This window comes from Plodia interpunctella, chromosome 13, assembly GCF_027563975.2.
Source record: "Plodia interpunctella isolate USDA-ARS_2022_Savannah chromosome 13, ilPloInte3.2, whole genome shotgun sequence".
Lineage (NCBI taxonomy): Eukaryota > Metazoa > Arthropoda > Insecta > Lepidoptera > Pyralidae > Plodia > Plodia interpunctella.
In genome coordinates, this window is record NC_071306.1 from 6,614,288 (window position 1) to 6,637,182 (window position 22,895).

Genomic DNA, 22,895 nt, shown 5'->3' on the forward strand with positions numbered 1-22,895 from the left:
CAAACCCGGAATCATAAATTAACATACAATGAAGTGGCGCTCGTTACAATTACCAGGAACTTGCGTATTATTAAACCATTTAAACTGCTGCCCATAACCCATTGGCCTTGCCCTTAATCTACTTCTGATAATGAAGCGGCGAACAAAACCGCAAGCAGCATTTTGTTTTGGCACATACCATACCAGCATACCTACCATACAAGATATTTTTCTACAGTTATTTGCTTTTCAATATTTTTAGGAAAAAGTCAGTAGACCTAATAATCCCTAAAGCGAACTGTGAATACATATGCATTAACCTTCTTAAAATTATACGACAAAAGGAATTCTATTCTAATAGATCCATTACAGTTAAATATAATCCAGTGCTAGCGTGTATATCAGCGAAGCGCTTCATTTCCAATGCGTGTAGAAGATTAAACGCAAGGTCAAATATTTAGTGAGACAACACTTCTCTATCACGCATTTGGTGCGTGCGCTTCCAATCATTTTCGTCTGCCATAGATTACACTAAAATTGCAGACGGATCAAGATAAAAATTATAAATATTCACGTGAATCGGACCAAATTGAAATTATTGCGCAGCAGGATGCCGTAATAGGTCAAGGGGATATCAATAAAAGATTAGTAGACGTTATACATGCCAGACAATGTAAAATTGTTATCAGACGACAGAACTTTGCTTCGGTCACCGTACAGTATAGGGTCGAGATCGTTGGTAGTAGGACCTGCCCTACTAACCTTATCTCCTTCTTTATCACTGAAACGACTTCATTAACTGAAACGATTTGCTTTTGCGATCTAATTTCTAAAAATTTTTTGTAATCGTACTAAAATTTATACGTAAAGTCATAAGTTTTCTTTTTTACCTGTAATAGAAATCATTTAACTATCATATCAATATAATTTACCTTAGCCAATATTTTCCAACATTAGGTCCTTTTCCAACATTAGGACTCCATATTAGTTTTTGTATTGGGGTCTCGTGGAACAAGTTGAGTCAGATCTAGCTAGAGCGGTGTTTGTGGATGTGGCGCGCCATGGTGTCTGACTGTCTGCTGTAATACCCACACGTGTCGCGGCTTCGCCTCGTGTCAGAGCCGGTACTCGTCCTGCCTCGTGTTGTATCTACGTTATATTATTGCGCACAACCACATTAACGCCTACAACTTCGTACATGCAAAAGTACATTTGTTGACTTAATGTTCCTTTACGGTGCAGCGCGTGGCGGGAGTAACACCTCTTGATTAAACAACACACTATTTAAGTACTAATTGCGCAATAATTATTACATGTAAAGCTTACGTACGTGCTTCACTTGTTGCAATCTCTATGTATTGTATTGTTTTACTAGTTATGTATTGTAATTCTTTCAGATTTTCGCCTACTATATGGCTTCTTAAAACATTGCCTAAATTCATTAATATTATTCATATTTATCATTTTGTTCTAGCCCAAATTCGAACAATGGCAAGCATTGTTGTTGTTCTAAGTCACTTTTTGTAAGTTTGATCTGAGTCACACCGCCGTAGATTCTAAAGTTTAGTTGACCCGACTTGCGACTGATATCGATAAATATTATCATTGTGGATAAGCGACACATTCCCGACGAACATTACATACGCTACTGCGTACTTAGTAATTCTGCTTTTTTATTCGAAATGCGACACAACTTCGCGCTGCCTGAGCCGATTTAAAGGCCCTTTTTTGTAACACCAAAGATTTTTTGTAACTTGCAAGTCGACTTAAATCTTGGGCAAAGGCTTCGGAATAACTTTATCAAAACAAACTTTTCTTGTCTTAATCTATATGTATTATATACTTTTGTTAGTTTTGGTAATCTTGCATTCGCTGCAGATTTTTTCTGATACATAGAGGTACCACCACGTAGTTTCCTGAGTGCCACCCTGGTAGGTACTTATTTTTATGAGATATTGTTTTATCACTTTATGTTATTTCATCAAATGTTATTGAAGATCAAGCAGGGTAATCTTCAAATCTTTACGAAGACACAACAGTATATTTATTAAATAACAGACGTAATAAGACGACACAGACGTACATAAATTCGCTAGATATATACGTAGTGTTTATGTTGCGTAAAAACTAAAACAGCAACGCCCTCGTCGCAGCACAATAAGCCAAGTGAAGTTCATTGGCACGAATTCTGAGATAGGAACGTTTCGTGGATGGTCGCCATGGCCGGCCGGTGACGGCCGCCGCCAACCATGACTTCACTAATTATGTACGTCAATTTTTTGACTCTTATTTATAGCCCAGCCGTCACTTATTTATTTTAGAACAGATTGACTTTGTTAAATATAAAGTGATATCATATCGACACAAAACTGTACCTATATGATGTAGGTATGCCTTTATTAAAACAAGAGCAGAGGCCAACATTATATCTAGGCGATACTACATTTCAACAGCAAATTAAAATTTGAATTTCCATATCCATTTCCTGAGCCATCTATGTTAATTATACTACATATATATAGCTTATAGAATATGGTAGACATTTAAAGCGATTGCTAGTGATCTAAAAAACAATGCGGAAGAGCTCGCGGCTTCACGCTTCTGCGTAGTTAATTCTTTGCCTCACTCGACACGTGTGTTTGATGACGTAGTGAATTAAAATTATAGTTATATCTGACCCATTTTCAGTGATAAAAAGTATTACATATTATAGCCATGATCATTTAAAGGCAAAAATACCATAAAATAATTCCGATTCAGATTTATGAATCAGAAAATAAAACACAGCGAATGAAATTTAATAAATAATAGATTGAAAATCATGCTAAAATTTTATTCACCAGATGGTGAATGTTGCAGTTTTGGCAAGAGTTCTCTGTAATGTGTTATACCTAGAATCTTTTAGTATGTGGTATACGGGATAGGTGCGATCTTATGCAAGAGTTCGCGCGTGTTGCCGAATGAAAACGTGTGTAGGTGACGAACTCGCCCGAATGTGCCCGACCATTCTGAACCTAAACACAATACAGACAATGGTAACTTTGCCAGCTATTTAGAGAATAATTTGCAATCTTATTACCTATTATACCAATTAATGCATCAATATCATAAATCGTTGAATGAGTATCCTCAAAGTATCGAACTTACCTTGGGGCTAGCTAACTCATTTGTCGTTATAATATTTATTTATTTAGTTTTTCTTCATTTCTTAATTAACCAATAATTTTTGGATATAGAAATATCATATCTTTTTATACATGCATAGTGTGCCATTTTATGATTACTTATTAGGTTTTTTTTTCACATTCGTTCGCTCTTGTTCAATATCTCTTCGATTAATATGTTCGTGAGAAACAACGTATCCTTGCTAAAGTCTAGTACCACAATCAAAATAGGTGCACTGCAACTAGGGCGACGAGATAGTAAGTATTACATATATTATATTGGGCAGCATTATTAATGAACCCGTTTTTAATGTTGTATTTTAGATTCATATTACTAAAATCGTTATATTCCATTATTTCATGACTTGTCTAAATGCTAACGCTAACTACACTAATGTAAGCTTTACTGTTTTAAAGCCCAAGACTATTCATTCATATACAGGCCCATTATGTAATTTACATTTGTGCTTTTCACATTATTATTATTTTCACTTTTGTGTTCGTTGTATTATTAGCTCGTGCCTAAATTGCGTTATTAATTTAATTCTCATATAGTTAATAGGTATGTAATTCTAGTCAATAGCAATAGACTATTGCTAGTATTTTTCATATTTGCTGATATCCAATGCGCGACATCTTTCTTTTCGTTTGGTATCGCAATCAGGTGGTGACCTCGTGGTCGCATTAGTGTGCGCTCTTGGGGCCCTACATCTCGCACGTGGCACTCGGTCGAGCCGGTATCTCGACGCTATTGGCAGGGCTTCGTTCGCGTACCACTTCAATAAATATCGTTTAATTGAGTTTAAACGTACAAACGCTACTCTACTAAGTGTCCCTACTCGTATAATAAGTGGTTTGATATGCATGAAGTTTTTTTTAAACTTAAGGTTTTTGGTCGGGGCGGATAAAAACAGGAGCAATAACTTCCTGCCTCATTCATTCACATGCACCTTATCTTTCATGCATTATCAGTATATTGTTATATTTTTAAATTATGTAGGTAGCATGCAGGATGATAAAGATCTAACGTGCGTATAAAAAAACGGTCCATATCGCAAACCGGTAAAGGTTTTTATGTCAGAAAATGCATTCACTACAGATTAATGGGAGGTAACGGAACGGAAAATGTAGTCTACTTCCATTTTAAGTAAAGGTACATTGACGGTTCATCAGTAAACTAATAGTTCATGTGAAACCACGTGTGTCATTTCTCTCCCTGACTTCTCGATGGCACAAACAAACCGATCGCCTGTCTAGAGAAATGAGCGTGAAAGATTGCGTCAGACACGTCATTTCGCACTCCATCTACTCCGCCCATGCTGGAAAGCGAGCTGGCCTGGCGGAAACCGCAGCTTTCTAACCATCCGTCTAATACACTTGTAATTTCAAATCACCACCAAGTTCACTCTCATTTTCGAACGCTACTCATTTCCAAGTAGCTTTCGATATGATGACTTAGGTAGTTTCTCGAATCATTCGTTGCCCATGAAAATAAAGCGTTTTACTGCAAGACGCAAGGTATTATTGTGGTATTATAAGTGTGTGGTTGTCACTTTCTTTTCGTACATTACTAACGTTGTTATTCATGTGATCCCCATATTTTTATCTTTCATCTCGTGTAAATAACATAGGTACACTTAATTTTCCTTTGTTGAATTTTGCAGAAATATCTTGTCTATTTAATTAGTCATCACATCACGTTTCGCGCATGTTGAGGTCACGCCTAGTCGACGCAGGTACATACATTCATATAATGGTATCTATATAAATAAATAAATATATTAAGACAAATCACACAGATTGAGCTAGCCCCAAAGTAAGTTCGAGACTTGTGTTATGGGATACTAACTCAATGATACTATATTTTATAACAAATATATAGATAAACATGCAAGACCCGGGCCAATCAGAAAAAGAACGTTTTCCATCATAACACGACCGGGGATCGAACCCGGGACCTCTCGGTTCAGTGGCAAGAACCTTGCTACTGCGCCACCGAGGTCGTCTCGGTATATACTTAAATACATTATTTTAGAAAATAACATATTTAATTTTGAAGTTTGATTGGGAGTTTGCATTTTATTACATTGCTTTATGGTTGGTCACACCATTACAAGCAAAGTAGCAAAATTTGGAAACAGTACAATTTTAAGTAATATAAAATAATACAAAATTCATTAATAATGTAACAGATATTAATGAACCTTTTAATATGTTACAGGAACATACGAAGTGGAAACTTGATTGATTTTTCTTTATAGCAGATAGAACATCATTGAGAACCGGTATCTATTTATACTAGTACGTCGTGTTTTATCGCGCATATATTAACTTTAATTGTGTATTTATTTATGTAACATATACTAGCATTATCGGTAAAGTATATTTGCTTCATAAATGCATTATTTATGAATGTATGATTCCGCCTAGTTCTCAGCCCGAGGAGAGTCGGTTGTTAACGGTAATCTCGTACCTGTTACGTGTGTACCATTTCCTTTGTTTTCAAGCGGAGGAAAAACTCGATCTAGACTTGTTGTCGCCGCGGTATCTTCCATATGCTTTTATATCAACATTTTATCAATTTAATGCAAAAATGTTTGCATATTTTCATCACATAAGGTAATAACTAATTATTTCTAGATTATTTTATTACTGCAACAATCGAAATAATCTTTCGAAAATTGATTTTTATAACTGATAGGAAATAATTTTATAATGTTTTTAGGATATCACTTGTTAGGGGTGAAATCAGCTCCGCATTAATCGTTAAATTGCTGTTTGCGCCACAGACATGCAACTAAAGGGTCTCGAAATGTTAGTAGGTCAGACACGGACTAGCATGAATTCTTGATAATGTTTCTCACATGATAGCAACAGGTTTTTGTATCAATAATATAGTCAGGTACAGAGGCATTGAAGGGTACCTTTTTATATTAATTTAAATAAATAAATGTACAAAGCCTCTCAAACCTCGTAAACGACCGAGAGGCCGACTGTTATTGAATTAAAATTTAAACGGGGTCGCTACACTTGAATCATATCTCACTCACACGTCCCAAATGGGAATGCTTATACCACAGCTCATACTGAATTTACTTTTCGTATTTAGTGTATGTTTACGTGGAGCATTGTCCCGTCTTCGCTGCGATATATGTTTGCAACTGCACCGACCGTGGAGTCAACGACCCAGGCCAATCTGCAGCTCGTATTATTTTTGAGAAAAAACACGTGAAATGTAGAAATTTATCAAATGGCCCGTGTCGAAAAGTATTAAAAGTAAAGCATGCATCACAACAAAATAAAATCATAAGTCAAGCCATGTATTTCTATCGCTTTTTACGAGATCGTGACCTGATCATCTGAGTCATCATCCTAAAAATGTCTTCGGCAGCGGTGTAAGTTTTTTTACTAGTTTTAAAATATCTGTCAGTCATATTCGTAACAATGTTACGTTCAGTTTTATACATGTCCATAACGTACTTGTATTGTATTATATTACTTCTGAAGATTGGCAGTGGTCTGTCTGTCCTAATAGTAGCTAGTAATAACTGCTTTTGAAACTTGTGCAATTCCATGAAGTAATGGTTTCCTTTATTATGATCCTATATCAAAGGAACGTGAAATATTACACAATGCATTATATTTATATATTTTTATTATGTTAAGTACAAAACATGTACCTAACATTGAATATTTTCTTATTATATACGTAAATGGATTTTCTTATTTACATTTTTGTATCTCTTTCCATATTTTACTATTGATTGTAGCGACCACCACTTCAATTTCAGTTCATAATCATATGCACATGCTGCGTTGATAAAGTTGACTGGTGTGATCGACTACAATCTTCGTAAAAAAAATATATTTTACGGTTGTTTTTCAAAGTGACTCCAATTTTCAACTTTAGGTTTTCTCTATTTATGTACTAATTTTCATTCCAGTATAAATAAGTATTATTAGACAGGAAATTAAAAGCCTTAAATTACGCTTACATCGAAGTATCCATGACACACTTTTTGTATTAAAATCACACAGCACAAATATCACCTAACGTTTTCATAGTCTCTACCAACTGCAGTTCTAGAAATTTATTTTGACAATAAATAATTTTCTATGACATTCAGATCGAAACCACAAAGAGTCAATTGTAACACAAAAATGCACCCATTAAACGGGAGATTTATCTTGCAAAGGTATTTCTTCTGGAGCAGTTGTTCCATTTGCATTACCTGCGGTCTGTTGACGATCTGGTGTTCTTGAATTGGAATTAGAACTGAATCTCTTTCTAATTGCTGTCCAATTCTTTTTAATTGTAATTCCAGCTACTACTACCACCATACCCGCAACTATTATTCCAATAATACTTTTGTTTACACCCCCGGTTTTTGAATCGGCTGTAGTTGCACCAACTTTATAATTAGATGAATCATTTGTATCTGGCTTAGCTTCTTTTTGTTTAGATGCAGGCTCAGCTGGAATATTAAGTTTTCCCCTTGGTTCATCAGAATTATCAGCCTCTACTAAAGTACTAAACCTTGAAATTGCTGTAGCTTCGTCTGTTTTAACTGGACTATATGCTGTTTCAGGCATAATATTTGATGATCCAGTCTCGGGTTCTTTTATATCACTCCGGGAAGAAAATTCTTTTACTGGACTTGTTTCTGAGATGTTTAAATCTTTTTCATTTACTTCATTTTCTAATGGGGTCTCATTATCAACTGAGATAGGCATTTCATTGTGTACACCATTTATTTCAGGTGTATCCACTGTTGGTTCAATGTCAATTTCTTCTTCGTTATCACTAAATATAGCTCCTGGGATTTGAGCATCAATAAAATCGTTTTCAATATCATCTAGTGAATCTGGGCATGTTTTTTCTTTCTCACAAGTGTCAACACATATTATTTTTAAACTGCTAGCTAATGATTTGCATAATCCCGCTTCGACTTCTTCATCAAATGCGTTAGCGGGTACAACAATATTTTGCAGTGATGTAAATTTTCCCAACGCGTCAGATTCCAATGGCTGAAACATGAAGAGGTTCATGTTAATTTAATATTAACTATATGCAAATAAATAGGCAGTCTTATTTGCATATAGTTAATTTAATTTAACTTAAATTAAATTATTGACAATAAACAATTTTAATGTGCTTATTTTATCTAAACTCGTCACGTTAGTTTAACTTTTGATAAAATATAATAAAAAAATTGTTGTATACAACTTAATTAATAAATCTTACCTCTCTAATGTCATTTCCACCTAAATTTAGTGTTTCTAATTTTGTTAATCCGAAACTATTCTTCAGATCCATTGGAAATTGTAACATGCGATTATTTTGTAGGTCTAGAACAAGTAGTCCAGACAACGTGCTGATTGACTGCAACAAATTTTTATTTTGTTAAAATAGTGAACAAAATAAGTTCGAAAAATATGTCAAAAATTATCCTATAAAACCTCCGTCTTAAGATTTTGTCTACTTCAACACTTGGACCATAAATGTAAAGCAAATTTAGTTTCGACAAATATTAAAATATATATATATTTAGGAGATGAACGAATAAATAAGAAACTACCGGTTGTACTTACTCCGAGAGCCAAATCCTGGATCAAATTGCCACTAGCGTTCAAAACCTTCAAGTTTGTCAAGGTAGATATTTCCTTTGGTATTTCTGTTAATTTATTATTTTGCAATTTTAGTTTTGTAGTTTTCAAATCAATGGTTTCAGGGAATATTGTGAGCTCTGCACCTGAGCAGTCGGTTGTAAAGTCATCGCCCTCTACGTTACATAAACATTTTTCTGGACAAGACAGTTGACTATCTGGGTTATCTTTATTGTCAGCGCTATCTTGTTCAATCAGTAGTTGGCTGGTTCCACTTAAAATATCTTCAATTGGCGGTTGTTCGGTAGTGGTACTTGATGGCTTGTCTTCAGTTTCTGGTGGCGGAATAGCCCCAATTCCACTTCCTTCGAGCATATCCCCATCGCTCGGTGCAGCCTGCTGCTCCGGAGGAAATTGGTTATCATTCTCCATCGGTATAGGTAAATCGTCGCCATTCTGTCCTCTTACGGTTGTAAACCTGAAATGTTTTAATAACTCGTGACTTTATCATATATTTTTATCGAGAGTAGCTGACGTAAAATTATAAGTAAAAGATAAAAATCGATAAATACCAAGGGCGTGTAACAAATGTTTAATTTTGCGCTGCTTATTGAATTTAATACTTCATAGTCCATCTAAAACTTTTCTTTACATATATGTATGATACAATTTATTACTAGTATAGTTTCATTTGTAACAATATCACTAATGTTTTTGTTTGAGATTCTGTTCTCGCGGGAGATTGGCAATTTGTCCTATATATATATATATATATATATATATATATATATATATATAGATCGTTGTTGTATGTATAATGGGTTGATGTAAGGGACTTTACTGGAGAATAAATAATTAAATATTTACCTAAGTACTTATTTCAAATGAAAGATTGGCATTCATAAATCGATTGGTCTATTTAATGAATGAATAATAAAAATAAACGACAATTACTTCCATATCATACCAATTTATTTTACTCACACTCTATGGTCTTCCTTATTTTTATGGTCAGTAATTCATACAAACACGTAAGTATTTTCTGCATTATGTAATGTAAGTGCACTTCAAAACTTCTTTAAAGTATTACTATAGCTAGATACGTTTACATGATCATGACATAAACGAAGTATGTGTTAGTTGTATAAGTATATTATATATATGTACCTACATAAGCAGACGTAGTGAACCAGCTAATACTTTTACAGACAGACACTGATTATATTTGAAATAAGATATTTAGAATACTTACGGAACAAAAGCCAGCAACAATAGGCAAAGATGTTTCGCCTCCATGGTCATTCACTAATGCACACTATTGTAAGACGTGCCAACCGAACTCTGGAGCAGTTGCCTGTGCCGCAAGTACCAACGTTTCGCACAGCACATAACTCACTGACACTTATAACTATTATCACTCAATGATAAGATTACCAGCGGCATGGCACAGCTTATCGCGAATCAAACCCGATAACAAGTCTGCATATACGTGAAAATAATTTGGCCGACCCGTATATCGTTTCACCTGAAACATGTATTCAGAAAAGACAAGGTCTAACACATCACTAGTTACACAGATGTGCAAACGTTCCATACACAACGGCAGCTCAGTTTTGTGAGCCGGCTTGAAATGCGTAAAAAACGTGATAAATGTATAAATTGCTTCAAAGCCAAACTGATAGTACGACGCTTACTTACATGTTCCCTGATATGCTCCACTCTCTGTATACGTAACACCGCACGAGCATGATGTAAAGTAACATTATCTTATTTACGAAGAAACAAGAAGAGTCACCTCGAATGCGGAATTTGATTCATCAATTATAGGATGGTATTGTTTTATTGATCTTATCATTTAATAAAAATAATATAATTTCTTGCAATATTGAATCGCGTTATCTATCGCCCTCTGAATAACAATTTGAGGCTTAAGGACATACCGCACCTTTGTTACGTCAGCCACTAGAAGTGTATTATTTTCAAATTCAATTGTGCATGATACTATATCTATATTTTCTATGAGTAAACTCATTAAATTGACCACATATTTTACGTACCATCGTGAATGTAGCATCTATTATTAAACAGTTAAATAAACATTATCCGCAGAATCATAGTGTTGTGGGCAAATATAACGGAATCCACAGCTAACTTACATATAGACACAAAAGTATCGCCAGTATTGCTACTAAGAAATTACTTTCATACCTGTATTACGAAAAAAATAAAGAAAAAGTATAACATTGTTGAATGTTCTGAACCCAATTGTGCGGTCTCACTTAAGTGGAGGAGTGTAGCAATGACAATACATGTATTGTCGCTGAACACAACAGCTGAAGCTTACCCTGCAAAAAAAGAATACTTAAGTTAGCAAAGACTCAAGATAGTTGTGTTGTGATACAAGGTACAAATACAAGTATAGTTGTGATTTAGGATAACGATCACCAGATATCCTTATGTTACAACTATCTCAAGTCTTAGCTAATTTAAGTATTATTTGTCGTCAATGGCCCTCACAGTACCGGAAAATAGGACTTAAGGTTTAAAAATATGCTGAGTTATATAATTTTCCAGTATTGCAATGGCGGCGACCTGGCGGACTACCTGCAGGCGAACCGTCTGCTGAGCGAGGGCACCATTCGGCTGTTCCTTCGGCAACTGGCGGAGGCCATGCGGGCCATCCATGCGAAGGGTATCGTGCACCGCGACCTGAAGCCCCAGAACATTCTGCTCACACACAACGTCGCGCCGCCGCGCCAGCCGCAGCCCTCAGAAATCATACTGAAAATTGGTATTTTTTTTTTAACGAATGAGGGGTTCCTTCTTGTAAATTATTTAGCAGATTACCCACGCTTACCAGGTTCTTCATCTGAGTTACCATTATACTTCTATTGCACAAAGTGCATAAAGTCAAAAAATTATAATTTCATGGTCTAAGTCTGATCATGTTACAATGAGTACAAGATATAATTGTTTAGGTTCATTAATATTCACGCTTCGCAATAGGCAACGTTATTATATGTCTAACTGCGTTTCTTTCCGTGCAGCTGACTTTGGCTTCGCGAGGTTCCTGGAAGAAGGAAACATGGCCGTCACACTGTGCGGCTCTCCGATGTACATGGTAAGTAATCAACATGTTCACTGTTATTAAAAACGCACGTATTTAATTAAATATTGCGAAATCTGACCAAACAAAAATGATCTTTATTCCAGGCACCTGAAGTCATAATGTCGCTGAAGTATGACGCCAAAGCAGATCTCTGGAGCCTGGGCACTATTGTGTACCAATGCCTGACCGGCAAGGCTCCGTTCCAAGCCACTACGCCGCATGAACTTAAAGCCTTCTACGAGAACAGTATAGATTTACAACCCAAGTAAGTTCCCACTGCTACACATTCCTGAATCACCCATCTAGGTGATTTCAATAACGTGACTGGACGGTGTATCTATCTATAGCTGACTGGCCAAGTTATAAAAAATAATAAGTTTTATATTAAGTCGAGTGGAATAATTTTCACAAAACTTTTTGCTCTATTGTATCTACTTTGGTCATTCAAGGTCTTTCCAAAGGCAAGGAATTTATTGAAATTACTTCAAACTCACTGATTTAATGTTGGTATATGATTAAAAAATCACGTGTACTACTTTTTATTATCTTGAACACGCCATGGTAAACAGGTATAAGGTAATATGATCAAATAATAAAGACGGCACACATGAGATATTTCTCATGTTACAAGTATTCATATATCACGGTATGCGGTTTCATAAAAGATGCAAATTTTAAGTAGTTTTATTTGTGTTTTCATTAAATATAATTAATTCTTCCAGAATGCCGGCGGGAACGAGCAATGAGCTCTGTAACCTCTTGATTGGGCTGTTGCGGCGGAATCCGCGAGAGCGCATGCCTTTTGAAGTGTTCTTCAATCATCCGTTCCTACAGCGGCCACGCACTACGTCCATACCAAGTAAGTACCATACTTTCAGTTATAAAGATTCATCTTTTAAAAACTTTTTTCCACTAAAATATGTACTTCGTTCTTTGACAATGATACCAATGACCCGCGTTCGAACAAACATGATAAAAAATGTTTACTGCTGACTTTATTGCCATTTACCTGATGTGACTCATCTAAGATTGTATAGCATTTTTTTATATATTTATGTACATTCTTGCATGACCTTTCGTATCTTTGACAATGTATATGCATAATTTCAAGTCGTTTGACCGAGAAAGAAAGCGAACTCACTGTTATAGCACTATTTAGGATTGTTGTAGGACTTATCATAGTAAACTAATACTTGTATGACTAATCAATCAGTGATGTGTATGTTCGGGCTTTCGAAACCATGTTACCATTGTTACTGCGTTCTCTCAATTTCCACTGCGTAGATTTAGTACGTACTACTTGTATTTTAGTTTAATTTGCATTCAATAGTAACAAAAAATATTAAAACAGGGTATTGGCATTCCGAGAAGTCATATGTATGTATTTTTGTGTAAATTACAGTATTTGGTTGTTTTAGTAGTAGTAATGTCAACATTTAACTTCATCGTTAGAATGTTTAGTTTTCATGATCGCTCATTTACTAATATCATACATAGTCCATGAAATTTTGAACTAGTATCGTTAGTACAGAAAAAACGCACACAGAAGCAAGTTTAGTTCAGTCATAGTATATTATATTGTTCAGGTTTGGATTCGGATCTGCCTGACATTCTGGAGGGCGATGTAGAGGGCGACGGCGATACTAACTGTTACCTAGAAGAGTCGGGGCACAGCCAGGGTACTTATAACATCACTTACTAAAGTAGGCTGTGACTTCGTGCGCGGTACAGTGACATCTGAAAGGTGCGGTGGGGTTGTAGAGTGACCGACGTTCCTTAAACTACGAATTCATTTTGGAGAAGAGCTTATAGACAGGACAATGTCAGTTTATACTTTGATGACTGTTTCCGCAATATCAAAGCCATTAAACTGTATTACTTATTAAACTGTGGTGCTATAATTTTAGTTTTTTATGACAGTCTTTCCTCCTTCTGTTTTCTACTCCGATTGTCCATTGATCCTATAGTCAGATAATATATGCGTATCGGACACGAAGTTGCTAGACCTATATTTTCTCGCTTCGTTTATGCATGGAGTGGAGAAAATTCATTATAATTCTGTGAAAGTTTTATCTCGCGTTAACAATAGTTTTTGATCCGTTGAGTACAATCAATTTCACTTTAGTGGCATGGCTTGACTGTCTTTGGTTGCCGGCTATTTAAAAAATAGTTCAAAATTTTCAAGGACTACGACTTCATTAACCCACGCCTGTCTGTCATCATTGCATAATATTTTTTGTTAGAATTTAAATGTCAAGATGGATAATCGATATTTCTTAGTTTAACAAAAAAAATTGATTAGGAAAGGTTTAGGCGAGATTATGATCATAATACAGCACATGACTTTTTAGCCAAATAGCAATAGCTATTAATTTCATAATATCTATTTACATATAACACAGACTGTCTCTCCAAAGCTTAAGAAATATTCGCTCAGCAGTGAGCTCATAAAGGGAGGCCTTTACCCAGAAATGGGATCATAACGGCTTCTAAAAGTTGGGTGACAGCTTTTTAAAGGTTAATTACAAGTTGCCAAGTAGCCTGCATTACTCTTTCGGTCGCCATCGAAACTGCTGGTTCGTAACTTGTTGGGAATAGGAAAAAAGTTAGTGTATATGACGCGGTATAGTATAGTAGCTTGTGTGCGCAGGCGGCGCGAGCGCGGCGGGCGTGTCGAGCGCGGCGTCGAGCGCGCCGGCGCGCGCGCGCCTCTCCGCGCCGCCGCCCGCTCACCCGCACCGGAAACCACAGCCCACCTCCTCTGGTAAGTAACCACATACATGCTTATATTTCTAATCTCTTTCGTCTTCGCTTAGTTGTCTTAGCTGGTTCGGGTTTCGTACCAATTGGGTACGATTTAGCAGCCTGCATCTTGAGGTAGACATTTCATCCAATTATATTACTATTTTTATTTTAATTCAAAAGGCCATTTTCGGTTTGTTTGATCGACTACCGATTTTAGGCAATCTTGATAGTTCATTTTATCTATACATATCGTGTTGACGTATTATTGCAGTGTTTAGGTGAAGCGATAAGTCTGTGACGCATATTCCGAATCATGAGTTTCTTGGAAATGAGTTGGCTAAGAAATATTCATTATACATATACATACCATAAAATAAAGTCCTCTGGCCGTTTGTTCGCAATAATCACAAAAATTTCTGCGGACCGCTAGTTACTAATAAAAATGCGTGCACACAAAGCATAGAAACATTTTTCTATAAAAAGTCTTTGATTCATTGGTTAGCGCCTCTTTTATGAGATCATTGAACTAAATTTAATTATTGTTGTTAAGAAATACACTTGCACTCTTTTTAATAACATCAATTCTCCAATATCATGCTGTGATAATAAGTAGTTCTTACGACCGTTGCAATTAATAACTATTTTAAAGATATTTACAAAGATATAACCATTATATGGTTATAAATTAAGTACTATCAGTGACTGCATTGTGTACAATTTAAGAACGTGATAACCCACTGATTAGCGTACCCTTGAGGACAAACTGTTTATATCGTACTGGTCCGTTCGTTTGTAGGTGAAAGTTCTCATTTCTCAGTTGCTGGGGGCCGATCTATTAACATTTCCTTTTAAACAAAACTATCTGTTTAGTTAATTGTTAATGCGCGGAAAATGGCCAACATTTATTTATCAAAATAATTATTATCAGAATATTTCGACAATACATGCATATACCTATGTATTTTATTTATTTATGTATTTTGTATTGTACTGAAATATTACACAAACCAATAAATTGTCCACTAAGAACTACTATCGAATAGACATTCTAATAAAGAACTGGATTCTAAAAAAACAAATTTAATCTATTGTCTATACAATTACACATCTTGTAATATGAATGTTAATCTTATCGCAGTAACGCAAACTGTATCATGATTAATCAAATCAATCGGCAAAAAGTAGAATTATGTAGATATAATGATGTGATCAATCACTCCCAACATCTGAACGAATCAAGTAATTGATGTGTAAATCGTATATTCGAATTATCTTCGGCAAATAAGTTACTTAAATACACATTTCCTCAAATCTATTAAGTTTATATGTAATATAACGGAACATTTATAAAAACATTTTCTAATTCAGGTTTTATTTACAACTCTCAACGTAATTGTGATAGCTTGTTTATGTAACTTTGTATATACTACTATGTTTTTTATATTGTCTTCATGCTCCTCAAATTGTTTAATTCATTTTAGTATAGTTTTAGTATGGGTCTAGTTTTCATCCAAACGGCAGCTTATTGACGGACGTAAAGCATGAATGTGCGTATTGTGCGTATTTATGATGTTTGTATAACTAACAAATCTCATGGCGAAGGAACAATAGGTTTGTTGCCTTATGTGTAGACAGACCTTCGATTCCACGTAAACAAATCACATAAACACGTCTAATAATACATTTATTATTGTTACACAATCTGTGTGACCTAACATAAAAAAAACAGTAAGGTCGCCTTTTCTAATCTTACGCTGTACCAATAATGACTCAGTAATTCATTGTCTTCATTTGTACTTATACCATAGAGCAAATGTAATACAAGGATAAGTAAATACACATTATTATGTAAGAACAATCGTGCCCTACTCATATTTTAATTTTATTTGCATAAGATCTGCATCACAATTACGTGTAATATTGAAAGGAGTAATTGACACGTGCGAACAGCTCTTTGCAATCTGGCAAATTAAATAACTTCTGCAAACGAATAGGTACATACATATAAATATCGTTTCTTAGAAGATACACATATTGCTCGTATTCACATTAGATATATTGACACTTCCACAAAGATAATAAAGTAGGGCAGATTACCATATAGCTAAGTACATAAATTAGATCAATTACTTGCATATTAGTCAACAAAAGTGTCGCTGTCTAAGGATTGCCGTCATGTGTCCTATTTTAGTGCGCAATACATACTAGTTGAAGATATTTTCTTGTAAGATCCGTAACAAAGCGAATTGTAAAATGATCCCTGATTGGTTGTTGTGATTATCTTTTCAAATAAGGTAAGTCAGCGGTTAATTTTGTGGCTGATTTAATGAATACCTACGGAATGAAGTTATAGTTGTTTTGTTGTACGTACATAAGTACCAGTCTTTATTTAACCTTCATCTGCAAATGACATAGTCTTTGTTATTGCGTTCTATTTTGGGCTTTATAATCTTTCTTTTATTATTTTCACGCGGTTGCAAATATCACAATGTCAATCAAATGTTTATCCCCAAGGGACACGATATTCTACCAGAAACGGTACCTAATGGAAGGCAATGAATTACGACGTTTATAAATGCGATAGTTTGTGAGGATGTATGTATGTTTGTTACTCTTTCACGCAAAATCGACGGACGGATTGTTATGAAATTTGAGTCACGCGTAGAATATAACGTGGAATGACACATAGGGTACTTTTATCCCAAAATTCCCACGGACCCAGGGTCGCAGCTAGTATCTACATATTATAAAAATGAGTTAGTAAATGACTTCCCTCCATATATACATTTTCTCGTGGAACGTCACCTTATGTCCTATTGTGAAAGAGTAACATTGCGATGAATTATCCAGCGGAGTCATCAGACAACACATGGGCGGGCGAGGAGGACTTCGTGGTGGTGGAGCCGATGGATGGCGGGTCGGGGTCGGGCTCGGCGTCGTCCGGGTCGGAGGCGGCGCCGCGGCCCAGCTCCCTGCAGCTGGCGACGCCGCGCGCCGCCGCCGCCGCGCAGCCCCCGCCCGCGCTCGAGCCTGCCACACTGCCCTACAGGGTAAGCTCAAACTTGAGACCATATCATATTCATAAATAAATGCGAAAGTTCTTGAGGCCGGCCACGTTCCCATGACGGTATGGCACTTGTTTCTGGACAACGGTGTCACTCACCATCTGACCATCTAATCAAGAGTTATAAACAAAATGTATGTTTGTGACTCTTTCACGCAAAAAGCACTGGACAACAATTTATGAGATACATGGGTGATACACGGCAAATAGTATTTCATATACAAACTCGTCTTGACGTGAAAGTAGGTTTTACATTTATAATATTAGTATAGAAATATTGATTAAAAACTTAACCTAATTACTAATTACGTTACAGTTGCCCAAACTGAAAATAAAAAGTTAAATAGACATTAGCTGCTGCGCACGTGCCGCCTCTGCTGTTCAATCATTCCTCATCTTTCGTCATCGCAGCAATGCCCCCTATATGACAGTGTATTATTTTATAATCACATATATATTGTACTATATATTTAAATACTACGTTCTTATAATTTTATAATAAATTGTCTATCTTACCATCTTAGTTTCCTAGTTATATTCACACATGTTACGACAACCTATCATCATCACTTCCGCTATGTTTAATAGCGTCATATTACGTATATACATATATTCCGCTTGACATATACAGGGTTATTTGTAAAACACCAACATCTTATGAGGATTAGATAACTTTCTAACATCATAAACAACAATATTTGTTCAAGCTATTTAACATAACTCAATACATTTGCACATATTCAAGAGAAATAAGTTAATTTACCTCTGGTGAGTTCCATTCCACACAACAATTGGTCGTTATTTGATCAGAGTGGAAATTCTGCTATGTGGTATGAAAGCAAAATGTACATTAAAGTAGCAAAAATTTAATTGGATTAAAAAAATTATCAAAAGAGGTAATAGACAATACGTTGTTTATGATGTCAGCTAATCTAGTCCTTGGTATTTGACTAGTGTATCGGTATATAATGTGTATATATTGCAGAGCCCGCTTGAGCTGGCCTCTAACAACAACATCCCGCGCTCGCAGCCCATCGACGTGCTGCGCTCCAACCGCAACACTGCCAACATCGGCTCTCTCTCGCCGCCCACTGTGAGTCGCTCTCACGAATTATTTATTTGTTAGCGACCTTGGTCCGGCTACGAACGAAGTCTATAAACCTTCGGGAGTAAATTGTCTAATTAACAGTGAAATCTGCATCAAAATCCATTGTGCGGTTTAAAAGAGGAAAGCTTAGAAACAGACAGATGCGGAGAGCGACTTTGTTTTAGTCTATAAATCACTACGATTTAGATATTTATGTTATACTGTAAACACTCACATGTTATTACAAAGAAAGGAACATTTAAACATATATGTATATCATATGACACTACATATTCTTACATATGAAACACTTAGTAAAGACCATGTGACTGCTGCAGCAAGTAAAAAAAGTCATGACTCGGCGAGTTTTTACTCTTGGGGTGCATGAGTTTCACCTAAACTTTATTGCACAAAAATAAAACGTGTAAAACTAACAGACGGACTACTAAAAGCATTATCTAACAGTCAACCTTTCAGTGATAATAATGTTGTTGTTGGTTGCAAAATATATACTTACATAAATACATGAAATAAGACACTTATACTACATACACTATATACTTATATATTTTCCTTTTCTCCTTCTCATGGCACTCCAGACGTGCGCGGAGGGATACCAACGGAACTACGGAACTATTTCGATAATTTGTTAGCAGAATTGACTTCAATTGCTTCACGTTCCATTTAAGCATAGTGCACGCCTCGCTTGACCTAATTCGGTTGTCTTCAGAAAAATAAAATCTGGCCTGAAATTAGTTAGCTCTTAAAGTAGGTACTTTAAGCGGGGGATGTTGTTAAAGTCATCACTTGGATAGTGGCCCCCTTACATGTACATTAATAGTGTATTTGTACTGGTGTTGGGATTTTATTTTAAGTAATAATAATTAAAACTAAGGCATAAAAAGTCTTGATAGCTGATAGGCAACAACAACATTCACAAAGACGGTTAACCTCAGGCAAGGGACGATCGAAAACCCAAAACCGTATATTCAACATTTTCAGGTTTATATATTAAGCTGAACTCGAGCCTGACTTCACAGCCGACAATGAATGGAACCCAAGGAACACAAGATTTCTGAATCAAGATGTATCATCTATCCAGATAATTCTTGCTTGCTTCTAGCTACAAATACAAAAATACTTACGAATTTAAAGGCACAGAACACAAGATTTTCTAGATCCTTGTGTCAGACATGGACAAATATTGATTGGTAGCGTCTCCCCCAGGTGCCGTTCCCGCTCAGCGCGGGCCGCGCGCCGCGCCGCCGCAGCAGCAACTCCGGCAGCTCCCCGCCCCCCTCGCTGTGGCAGGTCTCCCCCACTACCACCGCCAGCCCCCACAGATCCGGTATGTGCACAATTCAGCCTTCTGTACAAAATAATGCATATTCTTGTTTCTTTGGGATGGCGATAAGCTGTTTTGATACTTAAAAGTTTATTCATAATAGATCCAAAAGTTTAAAACAAATTTTTCTAAGTTTTTGTGTCTGTAACCGTGAGATAGGTATTTCTATCAGAAATTCGAAGTGTGGTTGTGTTATTGAAACGGTTACAATGTATGCAGGTACATCGCCGCCGGTGGGGCTGGCGCTGAAGGCGAGCAGCGAGGCGGGCGGCGGCGCCGGGTCGCCGGCCCGCGCGCTGCCCGACGCTCTGCTGCGCGGCCTCAAGCTGCACCAGCCCGACCCGCCCGTCTACATCCCCAACCTGCAGGAGGAGACCATCCTGGCGGTGAGTACTGTACACCAGCAGCTGCCCGACGCTCTGCTGCGCGGCCTCAAGCTGCACCAGCCCGACCCGCCCGTCTACATCCCCAACCTGCAGGAGGAGACCATCCTGGCGGTGAGTACTGTACACCAGCAGCTGCCCGATGCTCTGCTGCGCGGCCTCAAGCTGCACCAGCCCGACCCGCCCGTCTACATCCCCAACCTGCAGGAGGAGACCATCCTGGCGGTGAGTACTGTACACCAGCAGCTGCCCGATGCTCTGCTGCGCGGCCTCAAGCTGCACCAGCCCGACCCGCCCGTCTACATCCCCAACCTGCAGGAGGAGACCATCCTGGCGGTGAGTACTGTACACCAGCAGCTGCCCGATGCTCTGCTGCGCGGCCTCAAGCTGCACCAGCCCGACCCGCCCGTCTACATCCCCAACCTGCAGGAGGAGACCATCCTGGCGGTGAGTATTGTACACCAGCAGCTGCCCGACGCTCTGCTGCGCGGCCTCAAGCTGCACCAGCCCGACCCGCCCGTCTACATCCCCAACCTGCAGGAGGAGACCATCCTGGCGGTGAGTATTGTACACCAGCAGCTGCCCGACGCTCTGCTGCGCGGCCTCAAGCTGCACCAGCCCGACCCGCCCGTCTACATCCCCAACCTGCAGGAGGAGACCATCCTGGTGGTGAGTATTGTACACCAGCAGCTGCCCGACGCTCTGCTGCGCGGCCTCAAGCTGCACCAGCCCGACCCGCCCGTCTACATCCCCAACCTGCAGGAGGAGACCATCCTGGCGGTGAGTACTGTACACCAGCAGCTGCCCGACTACATCTCTGCTGCGCCCCCTGAACTGACTATTGTCTCTCAATATTTTTCTTCATCAAAAACAGACTTCCAGTTCATACCATGAGTATAGTTTAGCGGTCAAAAAGGCTCGAGCCTTTTAGCCCTAAATTTAAAGTTGCGAGTCTTTTTTAAAGGCGGACTCACAATTGTAGCGGTCGAAAAGGCTCGAGCCTTTTAGCCCTATTAAAAGCTTGCGAGTCTTTCTTAAAGGCGGACTCACGAAACAGTAGTTCTAAAATTGCTCACTAAAAAAGAGCTTAAGGCTTTTTTAGGCCTAGGCTTTTTTTAAAGCCTTTTTACAAGACTGGCGTCGTAATTAGAGTTTTATCATTTTAGCGGTCAAAAAGGCTCCTTATAGCCTTTTTTTAAGACTCACCGTTTTATAGCGATGGCTACAATATTAATTATAATAATAAATCGTCGTCTCAGCCGATGGACGTCCACTGCTGGACATTGGCTAATAATAATAAATATGTCACTACATTCATATAACGCCATGGGTAGTAAAAACAATTAATAAATATAAATTTCTAAATACATACATATTATAGATAAAACACCCAGACACAGAATAAATTATCATGTTCATCGCACAAACAATTGTTCTGGGTGGGAATCGAACCCACGACCTCCGGATTATCTGTCAGTGTCACTAACCACTACGCCACGAGGCCAGTCAAATTTAGACTTATTTTAAAAATAAGACTGTATTTTATTAATTTTGTACTTACGTGAATATTATTTTTTTACAATTTTCAAAATAACATCGATTCCTATTTCGCCATTATTATCTTGGAAATGACAAAGAAAAATACTTATTTCCGTGGTGTTTAATATTTTAATGTGAGGGTAGGTAGGTATATTTGTTCTTATGCGTTGCTGGATGCCCGGTTTAATTTACGTCATTCATTCGTTTTAATATCGTTCTATTCGAATTGTTGTTCGTATCATGACCAGGAAATGTGTTAAGTTAAATATCTGTTAGTATATTGTGTTGCGGTTAATATCGTAAATAAATACTGGTTCATCAATTGAACTGAAACATTGGGTTGGAATTATATTTTAGCGCGTTGGTTACTATTACTCGTTATCTTTGCGCCAAAATGGAAAATGATGGATTTGATGGTGATTTGGATGTGTCTACTGATGTCACATTTACGAGTTCTAGAGAAAATGTGAGTATTGAGTCTTCTCCGAATCCTAAAAAAAAATATAAAAAGCTGAGGAATACATATTACACGAAGAATGACAGTGGGCTTAAATGTAAAATATGTAAAAAACCATTTTCGATAAAATCGTCACATTCTACGCTAAAAAATCATTTGCTAAGTCATGAAGGCATTGAAGGCCCCTCAACCTCAACCAGCAATACTTCTGCATTGACATTGAGCAAACATAAAAAGGCACTGTATGACCGACTAGTGCTTAATTTTATCGTTCACGGCAACCATCCGTTTAAACTTGTAGAAGAAGAACATTTTAAAAAATTAATGGCTGAGATAAATCCTAAATACTCGCCATTAAGTTCAACGTCACTTAAATCAAACATTCACAAACTATTTAAACAGAAACAACCTGAAGT

General features: G+C 37.2%; 2 protein-coding genes and 1 long non-coding RNA gene across 5 annotated transcripts in view; 2 read left to right on the forward strand and 1 right to left on the reverse strand.

The window, feature by feature from the left end:
* Nucleotides 1-22,895, forward strand: part of Atg1 (Autophagy-related 1) — a 37,921-nt gene that overhangs the window by 7,808 nt on the left and 7,218 nt on the right. The window contains exons 3-12 of one of the 3 annotated variants that reach the window (XM_053754014.2): nucleotides 11,325-11,541; nucleotides 11,798-11,871; nucleotides 11,964-12,124; nucleotides 12,582-12,718; nucleotides 13,446-13,538; nucleotides 14,510-14,623; nucleotides 17,455-17,654; nucleotides 18,654-18,761; nucleotides 19,983-20,103; nucleotides 20,320-21,263. In XM_053754014.2, coding sequence (XP_053609989.1) covers nucleotides 11,325-11,541; nucleotides 11,798-11,871; nucleotides 11,964-12,124; nucleotides 12,582-12,718; nucleotides 13,446-13,538; nucleotides 14,510-14,623; nucleotides 17,455-17,654; nucleotides 18,654-18,761; nucleotides 19,983-20,103; nucleotides 20,320-21,263 — 2,169 coding nt within the window. The remainder of the gene's footprint in view (nucleotides 1-11,324; nucleotides 11,542-11,797; nucleotides 11,872-11,963; nucleotides 12,125-12,581; nucleotides 12,719-13,445; nucleotides 13,539-14,509; nucleotides 14,624-17,454; nucleotides 17,655-18,653; nucleotides 18,762-19,982; nucleotides 20,104-20,319; nucleotides 21,264-22,895) is intronic. The other 2 variants (XM_053754016.2, XM_053754015.2) reach the window with 2 other exon arrangements.
* On the forward strand, nucleotides 1,142-7,762 carry LOC135309836 (uncharacterized). Its single transcript, XR_010370055.1, has 2 exons — nucleotides 1,142-4,879; nucleotides 5,365-7,762. It is a non-coding gene; the product is annotated as an uncharacterized LOC135309836 (long non-coding RNA).
* Nucleotides 6,781-10,422, reverse strand: LOC128674981 (uncharacterized). Its single transcript, XM_053754018.2, has 4 exons — nucleotides 10,003-10,422; nucleotides 8,736-9,228; nucleotides 8,389-8,526; nucleotides 6,781-8,171 (listed from the first exon to the last, which is right to left on the reverse strand). Exons 1-4 carry the CDS (start codon nucleotides 10,050-10,052, stop codon nucleotides 7,314-7,316), a joined length of 1,539 nt encoding a protein of 512 aa, XP_053609993.1. The 5' UTR covers nucleotides 10,053-10,422; the 3' UTR covers nucleotides 6,781-7,313.

Bases quoted from the DNA above. Each gene is read 5' to 3' on its own strand.
- LOC128674981 (XM_053754018.2), bottom strand. From the start codon at position 10,052: ATGACCATGGAGGCGAAACATCTTTGCCTATTGTTGCTGGCTTTTGTT. The intron at 8,527-8,735 runs GTAAGTACAACC...AATTTGTTGCAG, and splicing joins TCCAGGATTTGGCTCTCGGA to TCAATCAGCACGTTGTCTGG. The intron at 8,172-8,388 runs GTAAGATTTATT...TTCATGTTTCAG, and splicing joins GTGGAAATGACATTAGAGAG to CCATTGGAATCTGACGCGTT.